This window comes from Castanea sativa, chromosome 2 (assembly GCF_040712315.1).
Source record: "Castanea sativa cultivar Marrone di Chiusa Pesio chromosome 2, ASM4071231v1".
Taxonomy (NCBI): domain Eukaryota; kingdom Viridiplantae; phylum Streptophyta; class Magnoliopsida; order Fagales; family Fagaceae; genus Castanea; species Castanea sativa.
Genome location: NC_134014.1, coordinates 11,272,381 through 11,288,302, shown reverse-complemented (window position 1 = coordinate 11,288,302; position 15,922 = coordinate 11,272,381). Strand labels below are relative to the sequence as shown.

Here is a 15,922-nt window from a genome sequence, read left to right as displayed (position 1 = left end):
CTCAAGTGATCAATCTAACTTGTGATTTGTGTGGAGAGAGGGAAATGTCTGATAAAGTATCACGTACGTTTTTAAGAGAAAATCTAATAGTCGTTCTAAGTTTTCTAACTAATGGGCTCCATAAAATTGAGTTAAAGTTGCTTTTTCTAAATTGAAAACTAAGCCAAGTTCTAATGTCTAACACGATGTGAAGTGAGTTAAGAGGAAATAAGGAATTAGATATGAGATATAAGAATAAGTTGAGTTATGAGTACTGAGATATGAGTGATGTGAGTTTTTCTTTTTCTTTTTGCCTCTAAAACGAGTTTTGGAAATACCATTTTCACACACACACATATTTATATATAATTTAGTGTTTGTTACTTTCCTTTAGCAAGGTTACTACATATATATATATATATATATATATATATATTTCCTTCGAAATGTTAACATATAAAATTATTGGCCTTTAAAACATGATATCAACGTGCACAAATTGCCCTCATTAATTTCACTAAGTCAACAAGAAAATGTAAAACGAATTTGAAAACATGATGTATTAAGGGCTATATTTATTGCACAATAATTTACACAATTTTACACAGCCCAAAAAACAATTGAAACTGTGACTTGAAATCATAATTTTCAATAATGTAAAACAATTGTGTTTAACAAGTACTACCCCCATTTTTTTTTTTTAATATTGTTGTTTTAACTTTTGACAAACAAATATTTAAAAAGAAACATTAGTTTGCAAAAATAACCCCTCAACAAAACATAAATACTGGTTAACAAAAGTTACAAAATACAACACTATAACTTATAAAATTCTGTACAACAAGTATTAGTCAAAAATACAATCGGTAATAGGCTTCCACGATTAGAGCCCTCTCTCTCTCTCTCTCTCTCTCTCATATTTGTTGTACAAAGTTGCTATATGAATGAATCAAAAAAATTGATATACAACATTGAGCCCCCGCAACCCACAAAAAAAAGGGTGTGACTATATACCTAATGAAAAACTTGAGAAGATGCGTAATACTCACTCTCATTGAACACAGGTCTTAAATCTTCTTTGCACATGAAATCCAGGGGGTAAGACACAAGATGACCCCTCACTGCCTCTAACCTCTCCATGGGATCAGTTTTCTTAACATCTCCATTTTGATAGGATTCTAACTTCTCAGGTGCTATTCCTAAATCAATAGTAGTATGGCCAAGTTTCTCTTTCCAGGAGGCTGTGCTTTGTCTGAGTGCAGCTCTGCATGGCATCAAATTTGGCAAAAATAGTTGTTAGCACAGGAAGAGAAGGGATTATAGAAAGATTAAGAGCTGCATTATACCTTGTATGTATAAGATCACTAGGTATGCAAGAAAATACATCTTGGTAAATTGCGGTATTTGTCTGTAAAACAGATCAGAGATAAATGGTTATTACTTCAAGAACACAAGCAGCAGATAAATCCCAAAAGCCTAAAATTTTCAAATTCTTATTGCTTGTCAATTTTCAACAATATAATGTGATGTTCATGTTTAATTTCTGTACATGTTTTTCTGTTTCTCAAACATTTTTCCGGTGACTTTTTCTCACCTTTGCAGTGGCCATCCAAATACCCTTGTAAGTGGAATCAACAACAGGATCAGTTATTTGATCATTCTGAGAAAAGAAATAAAAAGAACCAAGATCAGCTAAATTACCAAAGATGAGAGCATGTTTATTCACCATGAACGGAAAAGAATGAAGATAATTAGATTCATCTACCTCTCCTGAGCGAAGACCAAGGTGTTCAGACCACAGTGACATACGAAGAGAAAGAGAAAATCTTCCAGCTTTCCATGGTTTGCCTCCCATATATGAATTAACTGGCTCTTTGTCCTCGATAAGTACACCAATCTGCAATAAATTTTTGTGACACTTAATAGGAAGCTGCTCCAAAGCCAATGCAACTAAGCATATAGAAAAGAAGCTACTCGATAAGTACAACAATCTGAAATAAATTTTTGTAAGACTTAAATAAGAAGATACTCCAAAGCCAATGCAACTAAACACTTATTTTGACCATCAAAATATCAAAAGTTCATACTTGGAACAGTTACAGATCTAGATGCTGAAATCAATCAGGAAATTGAGATAAATTATCTGGAAAATTAAAAAAATGAACTTTTAGCAACAATATTATACAGCAATGATATAAATTTTAGTAATTTGGGTATTAATAAATTGCACTAGTTAATTTATTATATTGATCAGAGTTAAAAAGTAACTTAACAACCTGTACAAAATTCACAAAATCCAACGTCTAGCTTATTCAACCAGCATGACATAAGTACATTAAATTTGTAAGAATATTTGAAATACAGACTAAACAAATAAGTCCTTGATATCTAGAGATCTCACTAACATCTCATATAAACAATCAATACTTTTTCAAATTCTAGGCAAACCTATTCAAACTGCAAACTACCCCCCAAAGTTTGAGAGTTTTTAGATTTTACATCCTAAAGTTTCAGAATTTAGATTTTACCTTCAAGAGTTATATATTTTGTTTGCCACGTGTGTTAAGTTCGTTCAATAAAATGATGCCATGTCCTTTCATTATGCCACGTGACATCATTTTATTGGATGAACTAAATACACATGATAAGCTTATGTGGCGCTTAACAGAAAATACAAATAGAAGGGCTACTGATGCAAACAATATATAATTTTAGCGGGTATAATCCAAATTCCGAAACTTTAGGATATAAAATTCTAAGACCCCTAAACTTTAGGGGTGTGTTTTGCACTTTAGCCTTATTTCTTTGAATTGGTTAGTTTTTCTGTTTTAGTTCCATTCTCCCACATACAAGGAAACTTCAAAACCCTATCTGCTGCCAAAAAAAAAAAAAAAACCAATGATAATATCCCACATTTTTTAAAATGTTCTAATAATGGGCAAAGTGGCAAATTTGTTGAAAATTGATGAAAGGACCTTTTTTTTTTTGAGAGTGTTAATGCAAAATATAATTGTTCTTTCCCAATCTTTGAGAATCCTGAAGAATGAGGGCTCAGATTTATAGTTCTTTGCAGAAAGAAACCAGCTTCAAATTATTGTTGGCAGCTAGTAAACAAGAACTAGAATTGAAAAGAGAATTGACTCTAAAGATCCAAAAACTTAGTACTTGGGGAGGTACCACTTAGTACAGATTATGAAAAACATGTTTAAGATGCACTATCTATACTATCGATAATAGGATTCCCCTCTTTGAATTAAACTTTTATGTGGTTCAAAAATACCCCCGCATCCAATGTTTAATAAGTGAAAACAATTGAGGACAACTGGACGAAGCAGGAAAAATACATCTATTAACACCCCCTAAAAAAATGCCTAATAAAACTATTGCACTCTCCCATTAGTTTACAAATTGAAATTTAAACATTCAGTCTTCCATTCATTAACAATTTCAAATTTCCTGTTATCATCAAGAAGTTACAATGTTGTCCAATATCTATCCTCAAGTCTCCTGCAAATTCCGAAAAATACACACACAAGAAGCCAATCTTCCTACGTTACTCTAAGGTGGCGTTTGGTACGGGGTAATGTTTTAGGATTCTCAGGAATGTTTAAAAATTCTCATGTTTGGTTACAAATTACGCTAGGGAATCAGATGTCAGAGGAATCCTTAAACCCCTCTCAGTAGGAATGTGAATTCCCTTTAAAACAGGTGTGAATCCAGATTCCCAAGCTTAAAAGAAATTGTATTTTTTATAAATTGACAATTTTAACCCTTTTTTCTTATCATTTAAGCAATTAAGATAAACTATAAAACAAATTATCAATATCTTCTCTCTTGTCTTTATCTTTTCCCGCCAAAACAACATAAACAGGATAAATAACTCTGCTAATTGTTATTTTTGTATTAGTCTTGTCATTTTGAAATGTTAGATCACAGTTTTAATGAATGTGTTGCTAATTAATAGTTTATATAATGTTTTTTATCTATCTATTTAGAGTAAGATATTTTTTTAAAGGACTAATTAATAGTTTATATATATTTTTTATTTATTTAAAGGAAGATTTTTTTTTGAAGGGCTTGGTACTTCACATTCAAATCTAAGGATAAAATTGGAAAAACAAATAATTCATTTAAGATTCTTAAGAATACACCAAACATTATCATCTCACATTCATGGGAATCTCCCAATGAAACCAAACATAGAAGTAGCTACATTCCTAGGAATGTGATTCCTAGGAATCTAGATGTCAGGAGTAATGTGGATTCTCCGTACCAAACGCCACATAAGCATTAAGACTTTAGAGTTGTGAGAAGCATGAGTTGAGGCAACAACTCAAACGGAGTTCCAAGGTATTTAATAAAACATTTCTTTCTATTAATGAGACTCACAGGATGGATTTTAGTATTCCGTCTTTATCAAAATTTGTTCATATTACTTTTCAAAGATCCATTGTTTTTTTAGTACTTCACTGGCCATTTTTTAGTACTTCGATGTATTTGCTTAGATAAAATTTTAGTTTAATTGTTTTCAGAATTATATTTTCCTTTATTCTGATTTTTTAAGTTGATATTCTTGATTATTTCATGGTTCCATTCTTTTGCTTGAAGGCATTTTCATTTTTTTTCTCTTATATATTTCATTTGAATGTCATCGATTAGATTTAATAAAAAGGCACAAGTACTTTACCCTCCCTGTCCATCAGCGATTATACTATTTAATTATTTAACACTATGGAAATTGCTTTCTTGATTATGCCACTGCTACTTTGATTAGATTTATCACTCAAGCTAATTTCAAATTCTTAATTCAATAATTGCGTAATTGCTAACCTTTGAACATTAGTAAAAATAAGGGAATCAATTTTGTGATTGGAAAATATAGCACCCCAAATTGAGATGAATGGAAAATAATAACACTAAACCAAAAATAAATAAAAGCTTTCACGCGTGCAATGAGGCTAGTATCTTATAACAAGATAGTTAACCATTTCCTCATACATAATTCCAATATAAGGCATTTTTCAAATTGAGGCTGAAAGGATGAATTCTTGATTAGGGTGAAAGGCTCTAGCTTTGAGTTGTTTTCACTTTTTGGACTCAACAATGACAGGAGAAACATGAACAAAAAATATGAAAAGACGTAAAGCAGGAGTGGTACCTCAGAATCTCTTGAGCCAAGCAAACTCCTATCATTAATATTAGCCGATCCAATCAATGTAATACAATCATCAACTATCATAATTTTACTGTGCACATACACCTGCAGTAACAAAATAAGTATGATTGGAATAATGATAATTGAAGGAAAGAGATGCATGTAGCAGCTGTTGCAAATGAGAGGAAAGATAAATGATGAAAGTATATTAATAAGTGGTTAGGGTGCATTGATGCAAGAATTGGTGCAAGACAATACCTGACTGGAGGCTACAGGACCACCGTCAAAGAGTTTGCCATAAGCTCTGAGGCCATAGAAAGAAATGTAATCGTGTGTTTTAGCACCAAGAAGATCATAGAGATTATGAAATATCGAATTATTTCCTCTGCAAATGGTTCGATACTGCCAATGCATTATGGCTCTCACAGATGCTGCACCCCCGTCATCGACACCCCCCTGTTAAAACAATTCGGTATGAAAATCTAACAGATTGATCAAATTTCAGATTTGAAGGATTTTGACAATGAAATTAAACCTGGAAACCCGGTAGAAGTGGTATGACAATTATAACCCTAAAACACTTCTTATCATTGTATGCTCGCATAATACGCAGGTATAATGCTTCCAACACACGATTACGTATTATCTCATCTCCCGACAGACCTGATATGAAAAATTGATTCTGGGAAAAAGTTGCCAAGAATTAATTCAAAAGATCATGAAAATAAGACACAGAATACTAAGTAGGACAATGAGACCCAGCACACTATAATGAAAATAAACTCAAAAGAATGTCTATCATATAGGGTATCCAACACACCGATGGATAAGAACATGAACCTGACCAACAATTTGGCCCATAACTCATTAGCATTAACATCATCTTTCCATTTCTCCCTTGATAGAAGCCCAACCTTCTGACTAAGAACGCACTTTGTTTATTATGCTATTAATGGCATCAGTTGGTTTATTTGCAAAACAGCCTCGCTTCCTTTTTATCTAAAACTTAAAAAATTTACACAGGTTCATGAATTGTTTCAATTTTCAGTTTCTTTCTGACTCTCATCCATTTTAGTATGTTTATACCGTACTTTGCTCAAAAGTATATTAAAGGAAGCATTTTAAACTATCATCTCTCTTAAATGCATACATGGGCAATGGGGCAGTTGGGTAATCAGGAAGATAATGCTAATAGAATGGCTTTATCTGAGAGAGAGAGAGAGAGAGAGAGAGAGAGAGAGAGAGAAGAGGAAGAAGTTCTGAGAGAACATGAATTTGTGTACAGACAGGAACGGGAATGCATTGAGATTGTTTGAACATGTGCAGGGTAGGCAACCGGCAACAAGAAGTAAACTGAGATGGTCATGAACTTGAGCATAAAAAACCAGTTAGAACACCTAATGCCCAGACACCCTCAGGCCAACATGACAACCCATCCAACCCCTTGAGAAGGGTGCAGAATAAGGAAAAGAAACATACCTATTACTCAAAAGTGAACATTCACCCCCCATCCCAAGAGAGAGAGAGAGAGAACAACAGCAATGACAACAATAAACAGAGGGCAAATTAATGAAAAAGGATCCAGGTGGCCACTCCCAAGTAGTTAATAGAGAGTATTCGCTTATTTTTTAAATCTATTTATGATCTAGCCCGAGACTAGATACAAAAGGTATGGCTAAAATGATCCTGAACCAAGCCAAGACGGCCATAAAGTCCTCTACGCCCTTTGGACCAATAACGCATGTATTTTAATACAATAAACTAAGGCCCATCTGAGGGAGGGCCTGTTAGGTTGTCCCATGGAACTGAATGGCCATAATTATACTCTATGGCATCTGATTTACTAACTGAAGTCCCGAAATGTCCTTGCTTCAAATACCTTTATGATGAGGGTCATGGTACTTGAATTTATCAGTTCGTAGTGTTGGACTTGTGCATTAATTTCTATGAAAATATAACAATTATTCTAATCAACACATACTTTTCTATTCAAGACATCTTCCTAGTTTTCAAAGTGAAAAATATCGTACAAGATATTCTAATACATAAACTCCTACGGGGAGTGAAATAAAATATAATGAAAGTTATACAACACATGGGAATGAATATACCTCAATGTAGATGAAGTGTTCTGCTTTCTCGATAAGAGAGCAATAAGCATTGTGAATGCTCTCTTCAGTTTGGCTTGTTCCGGCAGACCACTGACTGACACTTCTAATTACCTGAAAATTAAAGGTAACTAAAAATAATATGATACAAAGTCCAATATCATGATCAAAATACAGAACAGCAACAGTAAGAAAGGAATTAGATAGAGATTTAGCCAATGAGCTCTAGCTCAATTGACATCTCCTCCTCTTGTAAAAGCAAGGTGAAGGGTGAGGTTGTGGGTTCAAAACCTACCAAATGTGTGTGTGTAACTTACCAATAAAATTTATTCCCTGGCGGCTGCTCTCTCAAAATTTAATCATAAATGTCTTCATTTTTCACAATACAATGAGGGACAATCATTTTGAAACTTTGATGAATTGATTAATTGTCAAAAAAGAGTCTACCAGAAATTTACAGAAAAGTCAGAAATTCATTGACTAGGCAACAGGGTAGGTGGCTGATATCTGGTAGATAATCTAATAATTCTAGAAGCTTATTAAGAATTACAGCTCACCTGACAACGGCACGAAGCACGAGGACCAACTTGACCAGATTCATCAGCAAATCCACCTTGATCACCCCGTTCTTGAGTTTCCCACCACTCTGGATCTGAACTTTTCATGTGAGGCTGTGCCACCCTATCTGAAAGTGCTTTCCCATGATGATCTACGGATATAAAGTCATCTACAAATCCCTTCAACGGTGTATCTGGACCTACTGGTTCAATTTTGGACTTCCGAAAAGAGAAAGGCAGACCACTGGTAATCTTGCTTGGCTGATCAAGGAGATTAGTAGTAAAGTCTGAACCGTATAATTTCGGTTCTCCATTAGGAGCGTCGAGCCCATCAGTTTCTTGTGGCAAGAGAAGTGGGATATCTTGTAATGATGATCTTGCAGAAAAGGAATCCTGTCTTCTATGGTCATTATAATTTTGAAAATTCTTACCCCCAATCTCCCCCTCTCTGTTTTTTCTCATGTAATGTGGAATAACCATGTGGTGCTGAGGCATAAGTAATGGGATTGCCTGTTCATTTGGAGCTTTATTTCTCTGAAGGAAGGAATAAGCAAATTTAGGTCGTAATGTTATTATAAGTTGACTATATGATTGTAACAATTGTTAAGGAAGCACTACCTTTGCATAGTTCCAGCGCTGAACAAAGTGCCTAGCTATGTCACGACACGGTGGTCCCCAAAGAGCACAATGAACATCATGCCATGGCATACGAGGATATTTTTCACGATCCAATTCGTCTTTCATTGTATCTTCCCATGAATTTGGCTCAGATTCCCTGACAAAATGAAAAAAGGAAATACATTAAAAACAGATCTAACAAAGTAAGAGTATAATCCAACCAACTTGCAATTAGTTAAATAAAAGAACTGTTCTCACCGCATAGCAACTAAAACCTCCTACTGGGTGAATTTTAAAGCAGAAGCCAGCCAGCGACTACCACAAGAAAATATGTATTAAATGAAAATTTGACCTAGAGTATCTAGTTTACTATGGCTTAGAACCACAATAGATCTCCCTCCAAAAATCAATATATAAACATTAATAATCCTTTTAGTAGAATTAGAAGAACATGGTCTATTATCAACTACACAAGTACAAATCTTCAATGAGAGTTCTTGAGTCACTACATACATAACAGGAAATCTATTCATTCTCTATCTTCTAAAATTGTCCATTGAACAAGCCAACATAAGATCAGGTTGAATGTACAGAAGAGACTTACCTTGGGTTATAGTAGTCCTTTCCAGGCCATATCAATGGAGGACAATCCCCCACTTTGTGCTCAGATGTATCATAACGACCAAAGCATAGATCCAGTCCTCCAATAAAACATATCTGGTAATCTACAATGACAAGCTTCTCATGATGGGACCTGAATACAACCAGAAATAAATATCAGAAACCGCAAAAGAGTCTAATAATGATTATTTACCATTAATTATAGTTGGAAATTTTAATTGAAACATTAAAATCTACAAACTCCAGTAGAATTTTCATTTAAATTGCATACCATAAATAAACACCACTAGAAAAGTGGTCAGGATAACGCAGTACCCTCACATTCTCATGAATACTAAGAAGCTTTCTCTTGCTATAGACGCTGTTGATTTTCAAAGCAATGGCAACCTCTTTGTAGAGAAGAATATAAATCTGCATTTGTACAATATATTACAATTAACACTTATTCAAAAAAATGATATGAGCAATTCCATAACAGTGGTTTCATATGATCCAGTTGACCCTCCCACTATTACTACCAAAAAAAAAAAAACCCAAGTATAACTATTATAAAATAGTTTACAACTTTATTAGTACCTGAACCCCTTGCTTAGCCTTTGCCTCCAGCAAAGCGTCAAGCCTGGATGAAGCATGAGCATGAAAGGGACGGCGTAGATACAGTTCTGGGCACAGCCACCAGTCACAAATAAATATCTGCAAGATACTCCCAATCAACCAACAGAAACTTAACACCAAACATTAATCAATGTGGACTACAACTGAAAACTGTGTGCTGAAACTGGAAGGAAAAGACCTCAGATTTTGCATCTTCAATAGAAGAAGCTATAGCTTCAAATGCAGCTCGACCATCTACAAACCACTGAGCCTGACTACCATCTTCAGCCAAACCCCTTGGAGGAGCAAAAGAGCCAAAGCGGTGAGGATGACACCAGCCTTCAGGAGGCTTTAGTCCAGCATCGTTGATTGCAGCGACCCAGTCTTTAACTTTAGCACCGTTCTTGCCTCTAATCCTAACGATCCGGATTCCACAAGTCACCTTAAGTTACAAACTATTTGTTAGAGTAGATATTATCTAGATTTTTCCACCAGAAAGATAATCATCTACCGATTAATTATCACAATAAAGCAGTGAAGAAAAATGTAAGATTAAAAATGTAAAACATTTCATGGTCACAGGAATTCTAATATTTCCCTTGTGAGTAATGTGGACAGTTTGAAGAGAGAGGAGTTGTAGAACTTTTAAATGGTGTTGAACACCCTAATGACGCTATCAAACAGCACATGTTGAGACTTTTGTTTTATAGGATGACTACCATAAGTGGCATCCCGCCATCTTCTTTTTAGAATTTTTAGATCTTTTGAAATTGAGATTGTAATTCTTTAGTGGTAGTTTGATAATCACAATGTGTAGTTGAGCTATATTGTCTTTTGAATGAACTTATTTTACTTATCACAAGAAAAAAGGAAAGAGTCCTCACTGATGCAACAAAATATACCCAACCACCAGCACTTTGTGTCACATTTCTTTAATGGTGCAGCTCAGTATAATGCCCAAATTGAATGTGTAATTCTAGAGGGGTGAAATTTTAACAGCTTTGGCAGAGTTCATAAAAAGAAGATTATTTGCTTTGAGCACTTTGAGTCCAAGAAAAATACCAACTCTACACAAAATAAGGTTGTTAAAAGTTTAAAAAATAGAGCAAAAGAGAGAATCAAAAGTATTTGTGTACTTGGAGTCAAAATTGTTGCCTACCATAGCTTTTTAGCTTAAACAACAAAGTTAAATTTCTATAAACAGACATTAATCTGAATAACCTACGGAATTTACAGTTTCCTCCTCAAGCTAAAAGAGCAATTCAGCCTACCAAGTGAGGGTTAATTATTATGGTCTTTAGACACCCTTAATTTCAGTTTTGACAACATGAAGCATTATGCATAGCCTCCCTGCATTAGTATTATGTAGCATCTTAGTAGATCCTAAACTTCTATTACTACTATTTGCTTAACTATTTTCATAAGTTATACTACCAAGTAACAAAATTTTAAGACTTTGATCCAGAAAAAAATATAAAGGACCAGTAAGACAAGATGATGCTTACCTTAAAAGCATGGCGTAAAGGATTCCGTTCCTTTATTTCTTTTGCTAGCAATACTCGACCCTCTCCATTCCCATCTGAGGCAGGCAGTACATCAAAAACAATTATATCTAGAGGTTGGGTATGAAAAGGATCCTCCAGCAAGGCCAAGAATCCAGGTTTCAATACAGCCCAAACCTGCACACAATATATAAAGAATAGAAGTAAAAATGTGGTGAAGTAGAGAATATATAATGTAAATACTTCAAGAATGATCACAAAGTATAACACAACTTATGCTCCATGCCACGAAATATCTCCTATATTCCAAAAAGTCAGTCAGGTAGAAGTTTCAATTAAAAATATGCTAAATAATGAATAATAATGCCAAACGATCTATCAATAACAAGTGAAAAGAATATAAGGGCCAAATTTTGTCATTTTCAAGCCATTCAAATGATATGTTGAGAACCAAATAAGAGATGAACTGAGAGGAAGGAATAAACGAGAACCAAGAAGATTCCAACAATGGTACTACCATAATAAGAATGTGGTAGCCTGATGCAGCTAGAACTAAGAAACACAAGACAGAGCTGACAATGATGTACATAAAGCCAATACAGCCCCTAAAAAAGGCTTCAAAACTCTCAATCTTATGTATTGACCTAGTTCAATTTGGGAAATCCAAAGAAATCAAAGCACAAAGCAAGAGCTATAACAGGAGGATAAGGAAGCACGAAATTTGTTCCCTTAAGAGTAAAGAGCAAGCTTTTGCATCCATGTTACGCTGTTCCACCAACAAACAACCACGTCAGAAGAATTCAAAAATCTCCTATGTATACCTAACATTAAAAAGGTCCCTTTGAGGAAAGTCCCATTAAGGAAACTGCCAGTTTCATGCACAAACCCTTAGATGCCTGTAAGTGTTCTGTCTATAACTTTTTCACTGCATGCTTTTTGTCCAAAAGCAGGTGGATGCAAGATCACGTTGTCCTAATAACAACCAGATTGCATTTCCTTGGGATACCTGCCAAGTGGCACCCATGATATGTGAGCTAAATGCTACTACATATAATAGCACACCATTACATCAGAGCTTTTCTTCTACTCAATAAAATTCTTCTCTTTGTTCCCCTCTTCAATTTAGATAGAACACATAATAACTAAGGCAATATGAATCATTCATATTCTTTGTTCTTTATACACACTATTTCATATGTTTTTCAGATGAACAATCATTTTCCACCATGATTTACTAGAAGCTGTTATCACCACACAAGATTTTAATAGAATAACACCAGATACATGGAACACATCCAAACACCACTCAACCAACAACATGCAACTGACCACTAATGCATGTGTATGCTTTTTATAAGTATCACTGGTCAATGTGTATGTCAATCAGAGTGCAACAGCATGAACAAAATTAACTTTCAGGATATAATTCCACTACCTTTTGCCAATTGTCATTACAACAATTGAAACAACAGCATGGACAACATTTTCTCGAATTATCATCATCCTTCAAAATTTTTGGTAGATGCTTCACCATCACATAATCTTCCTTCAGTTTAGGACCATACTCTGGTAAGAATGATAATTTTGAAACCTCCAAAAACTTGCAAACCTACAGTATCAAAGAATAGGGAATCATAATATGGTAACAGTAGAAGGTGTACAAGAATTAACATTGTAGCAATGGACCACAATTAACAAGTGTTAAAGATTTTAACCATCTAATAGACAACACATTCATATTCAGGGAATAGGACAACAGGATGGTTTAGGATTGTCAAAAATTTTAAAGGTTCGTACATAAATTCATACATAAACTAAATGTTGAGCAACTTAGCTAAACATTCACCCACCACATCCAGTTCAGGATCATGCAAACCCCTTCTATGGATATATCAACTAAAAAAAGATTTTAAAATGACAATTAAACAATTATTACCCAGTAAAATAGGTCAAGGCATCCCCACAGCTAAGGAGTAACCTGCACAGCCTCGTATCTATGTCTTTGACTCAACTATTGCATTATCCTAAGAGTGTTTCAGTGAACAAAAACGCTTAATTCCCTCTTCATAATTAATCATCTAGAATACCCAGAATTTTCCCTTGAAAGTTATCACTTATCACTAACCCTACCTTTCAAAAGTCATGAGCACCACATTTACCCTTGGATTTTACAATTAATAAAATCTAAAATGGAAGCAAGGAAAAAGAAACACTTCATATAACTAGTTGAACAATTGCTAGATTTGATACTATCCTTTTATTGACCCGCAAACATAAGAGACTTGACTAGATAGCAGGGGCAAGGTTTGAAACTGAAGAAACACATCGTTAAAGAATCATAGACACCGACTGTACATTCAACATATCAATGTTCCTAAAAGAGCACGTGCACCTAACATACCTCTCTGGAGTTCACAATATCCAGGTTCCCAAGAAAGTGATTCAAATACCCTTGCATTGCAACCTTTGCTCTATCTGAAATGGAATGTTGCCTTCCCAAGGCTGGCCGAATAATCGGCAGTGCAGCACTAGACGGAACATCTCTGAATAAGAAAAACAAAAAACAAAAACACACCCATAAGAGCTAAAACAATTATGATCCACACAACAACCAAAAAAAAAACACACACACAATTTACTAAAAACATGTAGTGATTAGTCGTCACCTATTTTTAAAACTATCTTCATGATGCAAAGGAACAGTCTCATCATCATGCTCATCATCGTCTTGCTCCACAGCTGTATTTTCACCGATTCCTAGATTTTGAAGCCAATCTTTAACCTTTAATATAGTGTTCCAATGAAAACAAAAACTACATCAAACCCCCAAACCTTCCCAAATAACCAAATTAACAATCGAACAACATCGAATACAAGCTAACATAAGTTCACAACACACCTGCTCCTGTTTTTCTTGAATCTCCTCAATAATTGCACGCTTCTTCAAATTGAAATGCAAATAGAATAAATGTGAAGCTTTCTTCACCAAGCGCCACTTGAACTAGTATACAAAAAGCTAAGAATCACAAAATATTCTCAGGCATATTATTAAAGTATATAATTGATAAAATTAGTGGTAAGCAAACCACGCACAGCTTAATTGATCTGTAATTAAAAAATTTCTTTCGTTTTCTTGGGCGTTTTCTCAGCAACCAAACACATGCCAAATTGAAAATTTGAAAATTTTCATCATTTATTACAAAAAAAAAAAAAAAAAACTCAGAAATCTCTGTACAAACACACCAAATTCTTTAACTATGATCTATAAACTTATATATAGCTGAATGAAATTTTGAAGCATTGAAGAAAAAGAAAGTTAGAGAGCGAGCGAGAGAGATCGAACTTGTTTGTATTGGAATTCGATGGTGTAAGTGAGAAGCATGGGGCTGAAATCGCCCGGGTCGGGGCGAGAGACGGAGACGATAGTGGCCTCCGGCAACTCGTCGAAAATCGGAGTTGCGTCGGCGCGTGGAGAGATTAACGACGTCGCTATGGAACCGGACGGCTCCGTTTGCATTTGGACGTACCGGGGCATTGACCCTGACCCTGAACCTGAACCTGAACCCGAACCCGAACCCGACACCACTAACTGTTCTGAACATGCCATTTTTTTTTATATATAAATATTCTTTTGATTTCCAAGAATTTAAGAGACTCTTTTATATTTCAATCCAAGGTTTTTGTTTGATCCAAGAGAGAAAAAAAATAATTAAAATAAAAAGTGTCGTAAATAATTGGGTATTGAATAGAAGAAGAGGAAATGAAATGATTGGAGAGGCTTTTTTTTTTTTGAATGACTTGTAAGACGGAACTGGTTATTATTGTTGGCCAGAAAAACTTAAATACAGGGAGGAGAGAGTCAAATCTGGGAAAGTTTGATTTTCACAATTCTTATATGGTGTTCTGCTTTAAAGTCCGCATCTAAAGCAAGAAAAGTGAAACAACCTTTCAATGTTGGTAAATGGTAAAAAAATGTGACCTATAATATAAATGTATGCATCATCACATTGGTTTTTTTTTTTTTTTAACGAGTCTTTGGTATGGTCAATTAAATCAATCAGGATGGGTAAAGAGGTGATAACAAACAAAGAAAGTAGATGTTGCCGGTTTAATTTATGAATATGGCAGGCCAACTATTTTTGGCTTTCCTTTGTACTTTGGAGTATCTGTTTGGATTCGGAGGATTGCGTCTTGTTTGCTGCTGAGTTTCACGTTTCAACTTTTTTTTTTTTTTTTTTTTTTAGCTGAGTGCACTGTTCAGTTCACGAACTTTATTTAAAAATATATATTAAAAATGTGTCTCATAATATTATTCACACATTTAAAAATTATTTTGCTATAATATTTTTAGTTTTTAATTGTATTCAAACGGACCCTAATATTGATTTTGTCCCAAATCCGGCACTTCAATGGAACAGAACCACTTTTTAATGATAAAAGAAAACTGACGTGAGTTTTATCCACCTTTCAATTTGTTATTTTTTTGTGTACACATTTGTAGGTAAAAAGCACAAGTATACTCCATTCTTTTTAGAATTATAACCTTATTAGTTAGCAGTTGTTGTTAGAAAACCACAACCCACACAATTAAGACTGACGAGGATATTGGGTGGAATTTGGATATGGCTTTTGTCAAGTGCATTGGAGCATCAACAGACACGTCATAAGACTGACACATGACCAATTTTTAGACAACCCTTAAAATTTACCCAGTGCATGTTTCATGCAAATTGAGAAATCAATGGAATACCATGAACATAGGATCATGTGCTCACCCAATAGAAGTGT

At 34.5% G+C, this 15,922-nt stretch overlaps 1 protein-coding gene across 2 annotated transcripts; it reads right to left on the bottom strand.

Moving 5' to 3' along the window:
* Nucleotides 1-764: 764 nt before the first annotated feature.
* LOC142624705 (phospholipase D zeta 1) lies at nucleotides 765-15,010 on the bottom strand. 2 transcript variants are annotated; one of them, XM_075798417.1, is made up of 20 exons: nucleotides 14,478-15,010; nucleotides 14,034-14,135; nucleotides 13,801-13,916; nucleotides 13,536-13,677; nucleotides 12,570-12,743; nucleotides 11,138-11,311; nucleotides 9,832-10,074; nucleotides 9,615-9,731; nucleotides 9,310-9,449; nucleotides 9,022-9,171; nucleotides 8,418-8,574; nucleotides 7,800-8,333; nucleotides 7,246-7,356; nucleotides 5,670-5,816; nucleotides 5,393-5,590; nucleotides 5,138-5,239; nucleotides 1,745-1,876; nucleotides 1,574-1,639; nucleotides 1,326-1,387; nucleotides 765-1,243 (listed from the first exon to the last, which is right to left on the bottom strand). In XM_075798417.1, the coding sequence occupies exons 1-20, from the start codon at nucleotides 14,739-14,741 to the stop codon at nucleotides 994-996; spliced, it is 3,381 nt and encodes a 1,126-aa protein (XP_075654532.1). In that variant the 5' UTR covers nucleotides 14,742-15,010; the 3' UTR covers nucleotides 765-993. The 2 variants fall into 2 exon arrangements, with proteins under 2 accessions (XP_075654532.1, XP_075654533.1); XM_075798418.1 differs by lacking the exon at nucleotides 14,478-15,010 and having other exon boundaries at nucleotides 13,801-13,891.
* Between the last annotated feature and the right edge of the window lie 912 nt (nucleotides 15,011-15,922).

Excerpts from the sequence above, each read along its gene's own strand:
- LOC142624705 (XM_075798417.1), bottom strand. The coding sequence starts at position 14,741 with ATGGCATGTTCAGAACAGTTAGTGGTGTCGGGTTCGGGTTCGGGTTCA. Across the intron at positions 12,744-13,535 it reads ATATTGTGAACTCCAGAGAG|GTTTGCAAGTTTTTGGAGGT; the intron begins GTATGTTAGGTG and ends TTGATACTGTAG. Across the intron at positions 7,357-7,799 it reads GTGCTTCGTGCCGTTGTCAG|GTAATTAGAAGTGTCAGTCA; the intron begins GTGAGCTGTAAT and ends TTTAATTTTCAG.